The sequence below is a fragment of the Thunnus thynnus genome, chromosome 9, assembly GCF_963924715.1.
Source record: "Thunnus thynnus chromosome 9, fThuThy2.1, whole genome shotgun sequence".
Classification (NCBI taxonomy): domain Eukaryota; kingdom Metazoa; phylum Chordata; class Actinopteri; order Scombriformes; family Scombridae; genus Thunnus; species Thunnus thynnus.
In genome coordinates this window covers 17,403,151-17,418,648 of record NC_089525.1, presented here as the reverse complement: position 1 = coordinate 17,418,648, position 15,498 = coordinate 17,403,151, and the positions used below count along the sequence as shown (strand labels likewise).

At 39.8% G+C, this 15,498-nt stretch overlaps 1 protein-coding gene across 1 annotated transcript; it reads right to left on the bottom strand.

Annotated features, from left to right (window-relative positions):
- Positions 1-3,470: 3,470 nt before the first annotated feature.
- Positions 3,471-15,158, bottom strand: hrh2a (histamine receptor H2a). Its single transcript, XM_067599299.1, has 5 exons — positions 13,355-15,158; positions 6,370-7,948; positions 6,017-6,188; positions 5,549-5,722; positions 3,471-4,280 (listed from the first exon to the last, which is right to left on the bottom strand). Exons 2-4 carry the CDS (start codon positions 7,373-7,375, stop codon positions 5,713-5,715), a joined length of 1,188 nt encoding a protein of 395 aa, XP_067455400.1. The 5' UTR covers positions 7,376-7,948; positions 13,355-15,158; the 3' UTR covers positions 3,471-4,280; positions 5,549-5,712.
- Between the last annotated feature and the right edge of the window lie 340 nt (positions 15,159-15,498).

Sequence of the window (15,498 nt, the reverse complement as noted above, 5' to 3'; positions counted from 1 at the left end):
GAATAAAGACAGAGAGAGCGAGGAAAGAGTGGGAGAGAGGGAGAGAGAGGGGAAAAGATAGCTCCCCGTGTGATAAATAGCCCAGGCTCTCTCTATTGCATTAGCCGTCCGGGCCGATAGATTGCGAGCCCAATAGACCCAGACGTATGCGATTGGTTTCTCATATAAAAGTTGCATATTAAATTCCTTCACAGGACTGTGCCCCCCAAGCATGAAGGAGAGAAGGAAGGAATGGGAGTTAAAAAGCAGAAAGTGGAGAAAGGAATGGAAGAGCAAGAAAAAGGCTTTTTATGAGAGGCGAAACGAAGGCAGAGAGTTGGGGAAGCCGCAGAAGAAGGGGGGAAAGATAATGGCAGGAGAAAAGTAGCTTGATGGTAGAAAAGACAAATGGTGATGTCATGTATTTAATAAGTCCATGGATATTGGGCGATGAGTGTGACCGTACGTCCATTTAATCAGTATTGCCTCCCAATGAAGATTTCTCTCTTGTTTTGTGCTCACCCCCCCCTTTCCTCTGTTTTCAGCCGCTCTCCACATGCTAACGACCTCTCTAATTGTTTCCAAGCTCATTAAGATGCTGATGTTTTAATAGTAATTAATCCGTCATTTGCCTACATGCAAACACGGGCCACTGAGGTTTGTTCATCGCTGTTTCAATACACTGATAATGCAGTGGCGTAGTCAAAGGAGACAATATCCTGCTAATTTAGCTCATCACTGTTAATTGGTTGTTAAGTGCCTTTAATTACCAAGCAGGCTCTGGGATTTGGGTCGGCAAAAAGAGAGGGATTGCTATGATTGTCCCTGCCTATCTAATGGATCTTGTGTGAACATTGGAAGCTGGAATAAAGGACCAGCGGGTGAAAAGAGACATATGTTGACCCTGTTCTGTTTTTTATCTGCACTGTTCTCCTTTCCTTTCCTTTTTCCCTCCTTTCCTCCATCCTCCTGTCCCTTCCTCCATCTCTGTCTGACTCCCTATCTCTTTCTCCAGATATTATTAACTCATTAAGTTTTTTCATTATTTTTAATAAAAGATGAGTTATGGCTTTAGCCTCACTGTGGCAACATCCCCCCACACCCTCCTCCTCCTCCTCCTCCCTCTCTCTCTTCCTTCCCCTTCAACCATTTACTACTCCTCCTCCCTCCCCCCTCTTCCTCCTCTCCCCATTTTCTCCTTCCTTCTTGGCCATATTGTGCCTCCTCCAATTCGTTTGACCCCTGAACTGCAGTTTCTGACCTCGGTGTTGCTGGTTACAACCTTCTGTCCGTCTTCCTCGCTTTCGCCACCCTCCCTTACATCTATCAATCATCTCTCTTTCTCATAGTGCTGAGCAGTCTTTAGATGGCATTCATAAGATTTATGATTCATGATTCTCTCTCTCTTCCTCTGTTTGTGTGTATGTGTGTGTGTGTGTGTGTGAGAGAGAGAGAGAATAGAAAGAGAGAAAAAGAGAAAGGGAGACAAAGACAGAGACAGGAGAGAAAGAAGGAGAGGGGCTTGTCAATGACAGTTGAATAATGACAATATCCATGATTGATAGCTTATACAGAGCTAGTCGGGTGTGTGTATTGTATTTGTGTGAGTGTGTGTTTGCGTATTAGAGTGACAGAAAGAGAGAGTTTATATGTTCTGTTTTTTCTCCACATTAATTTGATGTTAAAGAAGCAATGATGAATGGTTTTCATGTAGTTTAAGCTGTCAATGGTCACTCTCAGAGAGAGAGAAAAAGAGCGAGAGAGAGAGAGAGATGACATTTTTGTAGGAATAGAGAGGCTCAAGGAGATAACAGCATAATAAATGTTGTCCGCGTAGACACAACACAGTACAGATAAGAGCAACTCTCTGAACATGTTAACCACTAAAGCCCTGAAAACTGTCAATGAAATATTTACTGCAAGTGTTTGTAATTTTCTTCACACTGCAAGTCAGATTTTTAAAAGCCCTTTAGGCACTTCAACGATACATTTGGATTTGATATTGTTGGTTAAAATACTTGCATGCCATACATAGCCTACATGGAAACAGTTGTTGTTCATTGTAATCATTCCTCCTCAAGATGCAATCCCTTCTAGCAAAACTACACTGGGATAGGGGACAAAATCCACAGTCATTATTCTGTGCAAAAATGCATTTTAAACATGAGCTGGGGCTAATATTAGGCCCCAGCAGTCTCAGTCTGATCTTCCAAAGTTACAGTCTCTCTAGCTACAGTCTCTTTAGTATGAAATTCCTTCCTTGGGTTTCCATGGACAGTATTGAGCCATGATGCAGGAATACGTCTTGGTGGTTGCATGTAGGTATTTTCCAGGACGCAATACTGGCAATAAAGCTCCAAACTGCCAGGCCAAGATGGCTAATTAAAATAGCTTAAGCCTTATATTAGCTTGGCAATTGGGTGCATTCATGCTCAGTATCATTGGTTTTTAATGTGTCATGTTTTTGGCTACCAGCTGACCAGTTACATCTCATGACATTTATACAAATATGCTAAGCAGCCTTTATGAATTTGAAGATGTTGCTTTTACCCTGCTGATTCCTAACGCAACACTGCGCCAGATTGTATACACAACACCACACAACCACCTCCTTATATGATTTATGGTAAGTAATTGCTATTTTGCTAAGCTGTAATGTTAATGTATGTTTACATCTCTCTTTGATTCTCTGCCATTATGTTTTTTGGGGGGTGGGAGTAGCTCTGCCTGCAGAATCCTCATTGCTGCTCGGATGCTCTGAGAGCTCCCTCAAAGAGGGAGCAGAGCCTTTTCTGCCAAATCTAACTGTAAACCAATTTGCTATTGTCTCTGACTGAATGAGGACTGTGTATTTTGTTCCCCGTATTTTACAGTGTAGTCTTGTTAGAAGAACATTTACATTTTGTCATTTGGCACATGAGTTTATCCAAAGCAACTTACAAGTGAGGCAAGAAGTGTTAGAGGACAGTGACTCCGAAAGAGCCGTGGTACAAACTCTCCAGTAGCTGACCAGGTACAAGTGCAATGAGAAGTAGTCACTTCCTGGCAGAGAGGAGGAATATTTGGAGTGACCAGAAAGTTACTCAACATACATATGGCATGTGAGTGCTGTATTGAGATAGGGTTGCAAAAAATCTTTAATCCCCAATCACTCCACTGGTGCTATTTATTGGTCAACAGATAAGGCTGTTACAGAAGTCTTCAAAATAGCATTTATTCTCAGCAAATCTATCCTGGATAAATGTATCCATGCTGTTGAATGATCTGAATTCTGTGTAAAATCCCCTGCATCACTTGTTTCCAGCTGGTGCTCGACATGCAGAAAGATATTATGTACACCTCTGTGTCAGTCCTCGAAGGAATTAGCTTGAAGTATGGAGAAGGTTAAGTGTTAATGTTGCAATGGTTTGAGGCGATGTCTGCTGACAGCTTTGATTAATTGTTTTCAATGTACTTGTGTACCACTTACACAGGGGTTTCCTCATCATCGCATATGATAATCCCTGTTCATGCTTGGCTACAGTTCTTCTTTATTGCCTCCAAAAAGTGTTAGTATATCATTGTTTTCTTTATTTAAGCTGCTCTTTATTTGTGTGGTTGTATCTTTTCATTTCAGAGAAACAGTACATCCCATTTTTTTCAAGTCCTCAGTTACTTTTACAATTTAATATAATACATACAATTGCCAGCTTTGTCACTGAAGGACAGTAAAGGCAAAAACTGGAGGAGACTGCGTTCTTTGAAATTTAAATATAACATTACTTTGCATGCTACACATTCAAATGTCACACATTTCAAGAGATCCTACATGAAATGAGTGTATATGAGTCCCAGTGTCACTTTGTCCCTTTGCATTTGTCCATTTCCTTTGATTCAGTGAGACATCCATTTTTAATTTTAACGTCCATTTATTTTGTCCAGGTTAAAGTTGTGATACTTCGTGCTTCCACTGGAGTGTACTCTTGAGTTAGCATAAAAAAAACGTAGTTCATGAGGTTGACGATCAACAAGTTAATTGGCTGGTTTCATTCAGTCATCCAGAGCTTCAATACTATCCACAGTTAGTTCAAGAGCATGCTAGGGCCACATGCCCCCCTGTGTGATGGTTGGATGCAGTGGTATGACTTGTATTAGAAATCTTGAGCTCCATCCACTTTAGGACGTAGGAGGAACATAATCAATTGTTCGGATGGTTTGAGGCCTGCTGCGGGTGTACAGTTGATTCTTGCTGATGAGATGTGGAGTTGCTGAGGTCCAACTTTCTCCCGTTTTTATTTGTTAAGTTATGGATAGAGTGAGTGCTAACACACAAAGAGACACACAAAGTGAGAGGATCAAAATTTTTGTTGCTCTATTCTGTTCAGTCACTTTTGAAACACTTCAAGTATGCAGGGAGAAAATATTTAAACATTACAGTGAGTGTGGATTAGCTCTCAGTTTGCTGTATCAACAATCACATTCAATACAGGGCTGCACGTTAACTTTTTAGGAGGTAGGACTGGTGCTATAGAGAGATTAAAAGTCATGTGCACATACAAGAATACTGTATACTGTATAATAACATTTTTTTTAAAACATGAAATCACATTAATTTACGGTTTCATAGTTTTAGCTGTTTAAAAACACAAAATGCCCCAAAAGTTTAAACATAAAAAACAGTAAATGCATAAGTGAAAGATTGAAACAAATAGTTCAGAAGAAGTTGAGAGATCAACAAAAAAAAACATGGCTAGCAATGAATTATCCTGTCATCCTTGATCTGTGAGCCTTTAGTGCTGTAAGGATTTATCCTTTTTAAGATGTGACTTTGTTTTATTTTACTTTTCTTTTTAAACCATATCTGGCTCTGTCAAATATGACTAATTTCTTGTAAGCTTTTTCGTCGTCGTTCACAAGAGTATGCTTACGTTGGCTGATATGGTGACTTTTGGAAAGTGTTGTTCGACGCTGCACTTGATTTAGTGAGTTATAAAATGCTTCAGTGAGCCCAAGACTGACTGCAATAAATACTAGGCAGCAAATGTGGAGATACTATAAATACACACACACACACATACATATATATGTATGTATGTGTATGTATATGTGTATATATATGTGTGTATGTGTGTGTGTATATATATATCTATATGTATATGTATACACACACACACACACACACACACACACACACACACACACACACACACACACACATATATATATATATATATATATATTGTTCATAGATAAACATACTCAGAACTCTCTTTATTATAGGATTTTGTTTTGTTGCTTTAACTAATACACAAACATACACATGCAACAAGTAAACCAATTTGTTGAAGCTGAACAAAGAAATGAGAGCAGGATGTTAAACAAGGTAATGTAACTCCTCTTTGCTGAAAGCAAATTTCTTGGCCTAATAAGCATAATGCCATATGGCCTGATGCGCTGTGGATGACACCGCTAGGATCAGTGTGTCACAGTTCATTTGTTCTGGGCCACACATGGACTGTGGGGCCTACAGGGATGTCAGTATTGCCTATGTATGTATCTACTTACACAGTTGTGTTTGGTTGTCACTTACATTGGTGCTTCTGCTGTGGCACTGAAGGCTTCCAAACAGATGGTCTGTAAATCTCTGTCCATCTTTTTGTCTGTCTGGTGTTCTTTCTCCTCAGGCTGATGGATTCTGGTGGTGGGTTGTAACCACAATAAAGTGAACACAGCATCCACCTCACCAGCACAGGCTCAGCATGACCTGGGCTCATAGACAATGATTAAAGATGAGAGAAGAAAGACACACTTGTGTGATTTATTGGATTTTGTGTTTTAGAGTAAGTCAGTGATAGAATATGTGATCATGTGCAACTATACTGAGAATGAGGTGTCACATACAGGCAGATGAATGCACTATCAAGGCCCTTTCTGAGCAAAACAAGTCATTTTGTTGTCTGAATATGAGTGTTGAAGCATTTTCACCATTTTTGGGTTGTGCCTCTAGATGCAGGTGCTGACTTGCCTTGCAGAGACACTATGCTGAATAATAATTTACCTTTCATTGCCATTGACATCTGTGGCAGCAGTGCCATTTGCAAACTGGATAGTTGCTGTGGCTGTACTGCTGCTCATTTCTTGTAGCATGAAGTTTTGATCTGTTAGACCTGCCCTGCAGGAAACAGGGGTGTGACCACACAGCAGTGTCACCTCTGTAAGCTGGTCTCTAGCTGAGATGGAGAGGAGAGGATGAATAAAAGGTGTGAAAGTTTGGGGTACGTATTTTATTATGAGAACACATTTTGTTTGTCAGAAATGAGCCTTCTCATAAATAACACAGACAGATCACTGAACCGATGAACTTGAAAAGTGCAGATTCTGTATATTAATTCCATCCTTCTACAGCTTTACCTGCTGTTACAGTGGGACATGGCTGTCTGCTTCTCCACCCGCTGTAAGAAGGACATCGACATCTCAGTAGATGGGCATAAGCTGACCTGAAGTCCCTGTTGAGGGCTCCATAGAGGATAGGGTTGAGGGCTGAGTTGGCGTAACCCAGCCATAACACAATGGGAAATTCTGGTACTGTGTTAGGGTCTGGATGCTCCTTTAGGCCCAACACTGTGAACAGGAGGAAATAAGGCAGCCAGCACACCACAAAAGCCCCTATCACTGCTGCCAGTGTCACTGTAGCTTTGTGCTCCCGCAGAGCCACCGCTGTGACACTGGAAACCACAGTGGTGCCGGTGGAAGGGTGATTCCTGCAGTCGTAGCTGGCGCCGCACATGGGACGGGTACTGACAATGCGCTTGGCCTGTGCCCGTGCAATGTGAAGTATTCTGAGGTAGGTCCAACACATAGCCACCAGAGGCAGGTAGAAGGTGAGAAGAGAGTCGGTCAGTACGTAGGGTCTGTTCAGCTCAAAACGACATGTCCTCTCTGGAGCCCAAGGCCCATGGTTCTGCACTGTCCCATTAACAGTGTTCCACCCCATTTGGATGGGCAAGAAAGACACTGCCACAGACACTGTCCAAACACTCACCATGGCCACAGCAACTCTCCAAGGCAACACCAGTGAGGTGTATCTCAGGGGCATAGTCACTGCCAGGTAGCGGTCCACGCTGATGGCCAGGAGGGTGAGGATGGAGGCAGTGCAGAGCATGACATCCATGGAGATGTAGAAGTTGCAAAAGACCGGGCCGAGGGGCCAGTCATCGGTAAGCAGGAGGAGGGCGGAGAAAGGGAGGACCAAGAGGCCGAGCAGCAGGTCTGTAATAGCCAGCGACACAATGAAGCAGTTTGTGAGGCAGCGGAGGCGTCGGGAGGCGCATACAGCCAGGCACGCCAGCACATTACCACCGATTGTCAGAAGGATGAGGAGGGATAGGATGAGACCCAGTACCATTTTTGAGAACATTATTGCTGGTGCTTCACTGGAGATAACCTGATGACATCATGGCTAGAGCTTCACTTGAACCATTTTCTTCTCAGATTTAAACTAGATGAAAAGGTGTATAATGTTATTAAATATGTTTGCTCTGAGTGCCTGGGTACTCTGACTTATCAAGGTGCATACAATCTAATCTCAATGTTTCCATGGTGAAATGTGACTAAATATCTTGGCCACAGGTGATCCCTATGTCTCCCTCTCTCTCCTTTATTTCCTGCTAATTTGCTTGACTGTTAGCTGTTGTTTCTGGAACTGAATCTCACCACCTCTAGCTTTTAATCTATGCTGTGCTGCAACTGGACCACACCAGCATTTCCATTCACACTCCTGATAGTATATTCATCAAGGGAGTCTTGCAAGAAGTTGGTTGAACAACATTTGTCTCTCAACAAATGCTGCTACTGAAAACTGCAAATCAGCGCTATGCTTTGTTGTTGAAATGTCTGCGTTGGCTGTTGAACAGCTTTCTGTCTGTGTGGCTGATAGAGATCCATGGCATTACGCTGTCTTCAACATCATCTTCTATGGCTGTAGTGACACCTAGTGGAAAAAAATGAATAACACAGTCATTGGGGCAGTCTACAGTATCCTACAATATCAGATATTGCACAGCCATGCATCAAACAACAAAGAGCAGTTACTTTCTTTTGGTTTGATTATACCTGTAACCGCTTATATACAGTATGATGTTTTGATAATTTATAGCTAGTTTATTACAATGCATGTGAAACAAAAATTAATGTAGTTCATGCGTCTGCTTTAAATTTAAAGCCTCAAGCTGTGCATGCATGACTTATGATGTTAAAGAATTCAACATGTGGTCAACAAGTTTCAGTTAATCTAGAGACGATATTCTGAATCATGACTAGGACTGTGGTGTTTTTTGAAATGCACGTGTCTACAAAATGTGTCGGCATTAGTTATTCGATATTGTTCTGTTATTTTATGACAGCCATTTTCTCAATAAAACATGCAAGAGTAAAGCTGCCATTTCAGCTAATGGGAATTCCAATTATAAATAAATAAATTATCCTATAATAAAACCATAAACTAAGACAGAGCATGCTTGTTGTGGGCACAGTATTTGTTCCGCTAACAAACATTTTGAACATTTTTATGCAGAAATGTGGTAAAGCCTCAAAGTAAAATCCTCTTTAGATTCCTCAAGGTGTTAACATAATTTTTGCTAGTTTGTTAGGTGAGAACTTTTCTCAAACTACTTTTAACAAAAATCATGTCCTAATGGATTTTGTTAAATTTTTAGTTTTTTTTCACAGACCTTGTAGAGAGAATAACAGAGTGTTATTTTTCCTCTGTGAATTCATTCATTAATGGCATGCAGGCATGAATTTCTAATGTGTGCTTGGTGGAATGAGGATAACTACTTGATAAGTGTGTGTGTGGAGTGCATGTGTTTGCGTCAGTGGGTGGTGGGTAATGTTTGCTCCTCTATTTTCTAACAGTAATGGATATTGGGACATTTGCCAGACTTGGTCCAGAGCCACTCACTTATCACCTCAAAGAGAGCGAGAGCTGTCGAGAGATTGACACACTGGTGGACACATTTCTGTCACCGACATGCTGCTTTGAACTTCATCCAGAGCAAACACTGATAACACAGCCACTAACGTATCAAGTGCAGCTCTCAAACACACATGACATCTCGGGCTTTATATTTCACAGAACTGCAGACTAACTCACCGAGACCACACAGTTCAACTATTTTCATCATCAAAATCTGTTTCGCTCCCTGTCACTTTCTCGCTTTGTTTGTCTCTCTCACACACACAGACACTTACTCAAACAAACAGTTGGAATGACGTTTGGCTTTGACCCAACGTGTCTGTGAGGAGTGTCCGCATATGGACATGTAGAAGTTTTTCAACAAGGATAACCTTGTCTTAACCGTGGGATATAATGTATATGAGTCTGTGTGTGTGTGTGTGTGTGTGTTCACACAGGCATACTTGTTATCTGCCCTAAGCTAAATGCATTAGTTGCTTTTCCCATGTTACAGTGTATGAGAGCATAACCATATTTGCTTCCTGTGTTTATTTTAGCATAAACATTGGTGTTTTTAATAAAAACCATATTAATATACAATCTTGTGCACTCACTTATAAAGCAGCACAAGAAAGAACAAGACATTACTTTAATGCATTTGCATTTCATCAGTGCCAAGCCACTGTGGCATGCAGACTACAGTTACAGTAAAATATAACAGTCAGTCATTCACCATCAGTGTTGAGAAATACGATATCCTCCCACAGTAAATAAAGCATTGCTCATTTAGACAGTGTGCTACTTTATTACTGACCATCTGTTTTCTGTCACAAACTTCTCATTAATTGTCCCTAATGGAAAACAATGGTGAGTGTTACTACATTTGTATATACAGTACCAGTCAAAGGTTTGAACACACTTTCTCATTCAAGGGAATGGGAAAGCGTATCCAAATTTTTGACTGGTACTGTATAATCACAGACATACACACATGCACATGAAGGCGTGCATGGACACACTAGCACACAAATTAAAATACATACTTTAGTAATGGATTTTGAGGACTGTAATGGATTGTAATTACCGCTGAGTGCTGTGTTTGCTACAGGATGTGAGAGCTGCTCTACTTTTTGCAGATGCTGTTTCTTGTTTTCAAGAAACAAAAAAGGGTTTATGGGTTTTAGGGCGCTGCTTGTAGGGTCTAGTCCTACGGGACTTGTCTATCAATGTGTCTGTGTGTAATTGAGGTTAACACCCAACAGCTGATGGGCATACTGTAAGAAAGATGAAATATGAAGTAATTAACTTTTAGCAGCTCCTTCCTTCCCTTGTCCTCGTATTTTCCAGCACAAGGAAGATGCAAATGAGCTGGATAGTCTTCGTTCTGCGCCATCTAGACCTTCCATTACTCAGTAAATGATCTGGTGAAAAAGCTCAATTTGGGTATTGAGATGAAAGGCGGGCAGAAAAGAACTTCGTACAGTGGCTCTTTACCAGACATGGTCTGAGCTCGGAGATGAGTAATGAGGTTATTTACCCCTCAGCTGGGACTCACTGCCTGATTTGTGAAATTCTCAAAATACCAAGTGTTCATTTTGTGACCTTTCTATCAGCCAGATGTGACTTTATAGAAATAAACAGCTAAGGAGTATCTGAATATGTTTACATGTAACAGGAACAGGAAATTGGTTACTTCTACTCTCTAAAATCAGTGCAATATCGGGATAAGCTCTGAAATGTCAGCAGGGTACGAAATCTACCTTTTTATATCTGGACTAGTCATGGATCCAGGAAATAAGTCATTAATTCATTCGTTCACTAATTCAGTCCATTAAAATACAATCACATTTAGCATATCTGCCACCCAATAGGTGATAGACAGTATGGCAATGCCCTATGGTGACTCACTGAACCAAATCACTTGCCCCGTCTGTGCAATGCTGCAGAAATGTGTGTAGAGCTTTGTGTCAACAATACTGCACAGCACAAGTACATGTAGTGACTTCATGTACTTCTCAGCAACGGGATTTTTTTTGGCAATGGTTGATCAACTGCAGAGTGGAACCAGCATTTGGTCAGTAGCTGGTGTTGATGCTGCAATCTTTTGAACTTTTCTGCATAACTTTTAAACTAGGTCATTAAACATTTAATTAGTGGGTAGTATATTACTGAAAAGATCTACAGATGTTGGAAACAACTTTCCTTCTCAGCATGCAATGTCCATGAGAGCAACAGAATGCAATCAGACATTTGAATGCTTCATTTATCCTGATATAATTCAATTAAGCAGCAAATACTTGGCTCACTTGCTTTCTCTGCTTTTGCAAAGAAATCTATAGCAGTCTGCATTTTTATGAATGTGCCAACGCCTATGTGTGGGTTTATATGTGTGTATGTGAGCGTCTGTCGTCTTGTCTGCCATCATTTTGGTCCTTGACAGAGAGACCCAGGGAAGTGGTCTGAGATGATGGTCGGTTGCTTGGTAACAGTTGTGTGTCATTACTGGCAGAGGGAAGCTGTGGAATCTTGACAAAATGTGAAAACGAAACTGACAAAAGCGGCTGCAGACAGGTACACAGGCAGGGGGGATAAGACACATAAAATATGCATAGACACTAACAGCGTGCATTGCTGTAGCACACACACATAAATAGACACACATGACTACACTTCTGTTTTGTTAACATTGCAGCTTCTGAAAAGCATGCCTGAATTTAATGAATGCCTATTTGTGTGTGTGTAAGTAGATACACACACACACACACAAAACGCATTTGTAAAGATAACACTAACTCCCCCAGGACCAGAATCAACAAATATCCTGTCATATCTCATAGTTGCACTTCCAAGTCGCTCTTTTGGCAGACACTTTCCTTTGAACTGCTTTGCACTGCAGATGGTTCACTGACCAAGCCATGACACTTAACCACATCCTCTCATTTTATTTCAGTGTTTCAGCTGATATATTCAGTCAGTCATTGCAGATTCACTTTTGCTATGTGGTTGGTTATAGCCTCCTATCGCCTTTGTGTTTTCTTTTTACCTATAATAGAGATTTATCTTATTACCAATTAATGAAAGATTTTACGTATGTTCTAAATATTTGATGTCAGATTTGATGCCTATTGATTGGTATCAGCGGAGATTTTTATCTCATGGAATAAAGAGAAGAACTAGCTAGTCAACATGAATAGTGAAAGCCACAATGGCCAAACATGAAAAGAAAAGTGTGTCACCTCCAGTAACTTTGTCAACATGAAATTCAAGAGAAAAAGATAAGAGATCATTGCTGGATTGTTTCAGTGATCTCTCAGAAAGCCAGTGCAGAAAAAAAAGATCATAATGAACATTTAGCCAATTGCTAGATGTGGCCTAAATATATAATAACTAAATGGAAAAAAATGAAATAATTTGTGAATAACCACTTTAAAAAAAAAGACAATCAGAGATGAAAATCTCTTGCAGGACGAACTGATTTTTAATTTAAATTGTGTGTGCGTGTGATATTTCTCCTTAAAACTCTGATAGGGTGGAGAATTCTAATATGATTTGCTTGGATATTCAGACTGAGCAAGTATGGCTATATTAGTAAACCCTTCATCTCTGCTAATTTGCAAACTCTGATCTAACTATAGCACTTTATTATATGGAAATAAGCTCTCTATCTTTCGTTCTGCATAACTAGTGTATGTATCCACGAATAGACCTGTCTGTCTGTTTGCTTATAGATGAGTTACTATGGCAATTCAGTGTATTTATTTGAAGTGAAAAGGTGAAGCTCATATGTAGAACAACCTTAATGTATGACACAAATGTAACAACACGAAAAAGATAAAATTCCTTCTCAAACACAGAATAATCTCACTTCCTCATTTGCAGGACTGATTAAATGACCTCTTTGTATATTTGTCATTGTACAGCATTCACACCAGGCTCAGGAGTGACTCAGTTCTCAGTTAAACTCTCCACCATTGCAAAACTATGAATTTGGAATAGTTTGAAGCTGATTCCCTAAAAATGACTGAACAAACAAACATAGCAAGAACTTCTGATGCTGTACATGACATACTGCTTATCTATTGCATCTTTTTATTTTCCTTTGCCCATCTGAAACTGCAGTTAACTATGAATTTTTAATCATAGCTGTAAATATCAGAAGTAGTGTTAAAAGAGAATCAAACTATATTTTCATTGATTGTACTGTTTAATACAGTAAATAAAGGGTATGAATTTAGTTATCCACATACATTTTCCTGTAATGTTGTTGTTTGGCTGCTGAAATGTGCAACACCAAATCAGTGCAGACAGGGCAAATATTGAGTTAATTATGTTGTCACACCACAAAGACAACTGAGAGGACTAGGTTTTAACACACGACTCTTCTAAATTTGATGAGATATTAAATGTTTCTAGCCAGTATAAAGTATGAATTGATCAACTCACCTCAGAGCTGCTTTGCACTTTCTGTGACACCCACCACCGCTGCTCTGCTCTGCTCACCGTGAGACTAGAGAACCACAAGTAGAGACGAGAGAGAGAGAGCGAGAGAGAGCGAGGGAGCACCAGTGACTCACACACAACTCTCTCTCTCTCTTTTTCTTTCACTCTGTGTCTCCTCCTATTATTCTCCTCTTTCTTTTTAGGGTAATTTGCTTTTGACATGATTTTAATAGCTCTTCCAGTCTCTTATCATGCGTTCTAACTTAGATGCACCAGCTGCTGCGATAAAACACGTCCTCCTCAACAAAGTGTTGTCTTTGGAGACTGGGCCATATTACCTGAATAATCCAAGCAACCTGTTGCAATCAGCCCTAATGGAATTGCTGGCAAATAAGTCCAGTTTATAGTGGAGAGAAACACAGAAAGGCATGGGATTCATGCATAAAACCCAAGTATTTTTTTCCTCTCTTTTCATGTCTAATGCCTCTGCTCTCTAAATATACAGTTGAATCTTTTAAGGATTCTTTAAAAGCTCCACGAGTGAATGGCTTTTGGGTAAATCTCTGAGAATTGGCACCAGCTTGGCTAGAGTGATGTCAATGACCCGATAGGTCGGAGAGATTTCTAAATCTATCCCCCTATTTCTGGTCCAGCCTTTTACTCTGCCTTTGTATCTATTTTTCATGTACTTTGGCTGGTGGCAAGTCTTTCCTGCCCAATGTCAATTCATCTTCTATGCTTCAGGCTAACATTCATAAGTCATTACCTCTTTTCATACCCTTTGTCCATTTTTGCTTCCCTTTTCCTTATCTGTTTCATCTCTGTCTATTTGTCTTTGGGTCTTGGTTTCTGTAGCATTGTTCATATCTTAGTTGGTCCTGAATGTAATCTTCCTTTGTCTCTTTTTGTTCCTTTTCTGACTGTCCCTCTACCTGCTGTCTCTTCTTATTCCTTCATCTGTATATCACCTCTCTGGCTATATTTGTTACATTTGTCACTTTCTTTTTCTTTGTCTCCATACATCTTTAAGCTCCACCCCAATTTCTCCTTGTGAGTCACAGCAACAAGGTTCCAGTTTTGTTCCAATACACAGAGCTATGTGATAACATATCTTTCTTTATCATTTTTTTTCTTTTTTTCAATCCCTCTCTTTGTTCTTTCCTCATCTGTCTGCCTCTCTTTTTCTCACTCTTCTTTCCTAATGCACACAAATTCTGTGACTTATTTCTAAGTGTCACCTCCTCACATGCATCTACTTGTTAATGTTTCTAAACTCCCCATTCTGTTGGTGACTCTGTCTTGCCACGTGTTCCCATAACAACAGGACTTTCAGTTGACCCTCCCATGTGTCTTACTTGGTTGAGGATACCTGATTGGCACTCGACTCTGAGTCAATATGTTATCTGTCAATTGGCTATGTATGTAACTAATTTCTTGTTTAACTACAACCATGGTTGGGAGTTCTTTGGCTTCGACGCCAATGAGCCTCAGTGCAAGGTAGAGTAAGGAAAAGGACCGTTTATTTAAACTGGTAATGTGTAAAAAGTTGGCAGTGGTGCCTCAAATTCCATTAGCATTGTAAAATGAATTTTTGTTGTGGGAAGTTAAACTGCAGCTCCCAGACTATTTCAACAATGTGCTTTAAAATATGCTGTATCTTGATAAGATAAGATGATGTAATGCCAGAGGTATAAAAAAAAAAAAGAAAAGAAAAATCAATCAGGACTCTACCACCCTCTATTGGTTTTGCAAAGGAATGACTTAATGTCTATTGGAAATTAACAGTACTGTAACAGTACTTAGTTACAGGAAAACACAGGGAAGTGTCCACATATGAAATGTTTTAACTTAAGACACACCCGAACCTAATTAAAAAGTGTTTTAAAAAATGTCAAAAACTACAACACAGTATTTTATTTTAAACTAAATATACAGTATATCATTAAGGTAACAATTTCCAGCATTTTAGTTCTCTTGTATATAATTTCCAAGCAAACTCTGCAAGCATGGAGCAAATATGATCATAATACAGCTACTTTTAACAACTGACAACTGATGCCAGAATTTCCTATAGGTAATTTTATAATATATAATATAAAGATTACCTCAAGTGGCTACAAAACAGCAGAAGATTTTTAAGATAGTTG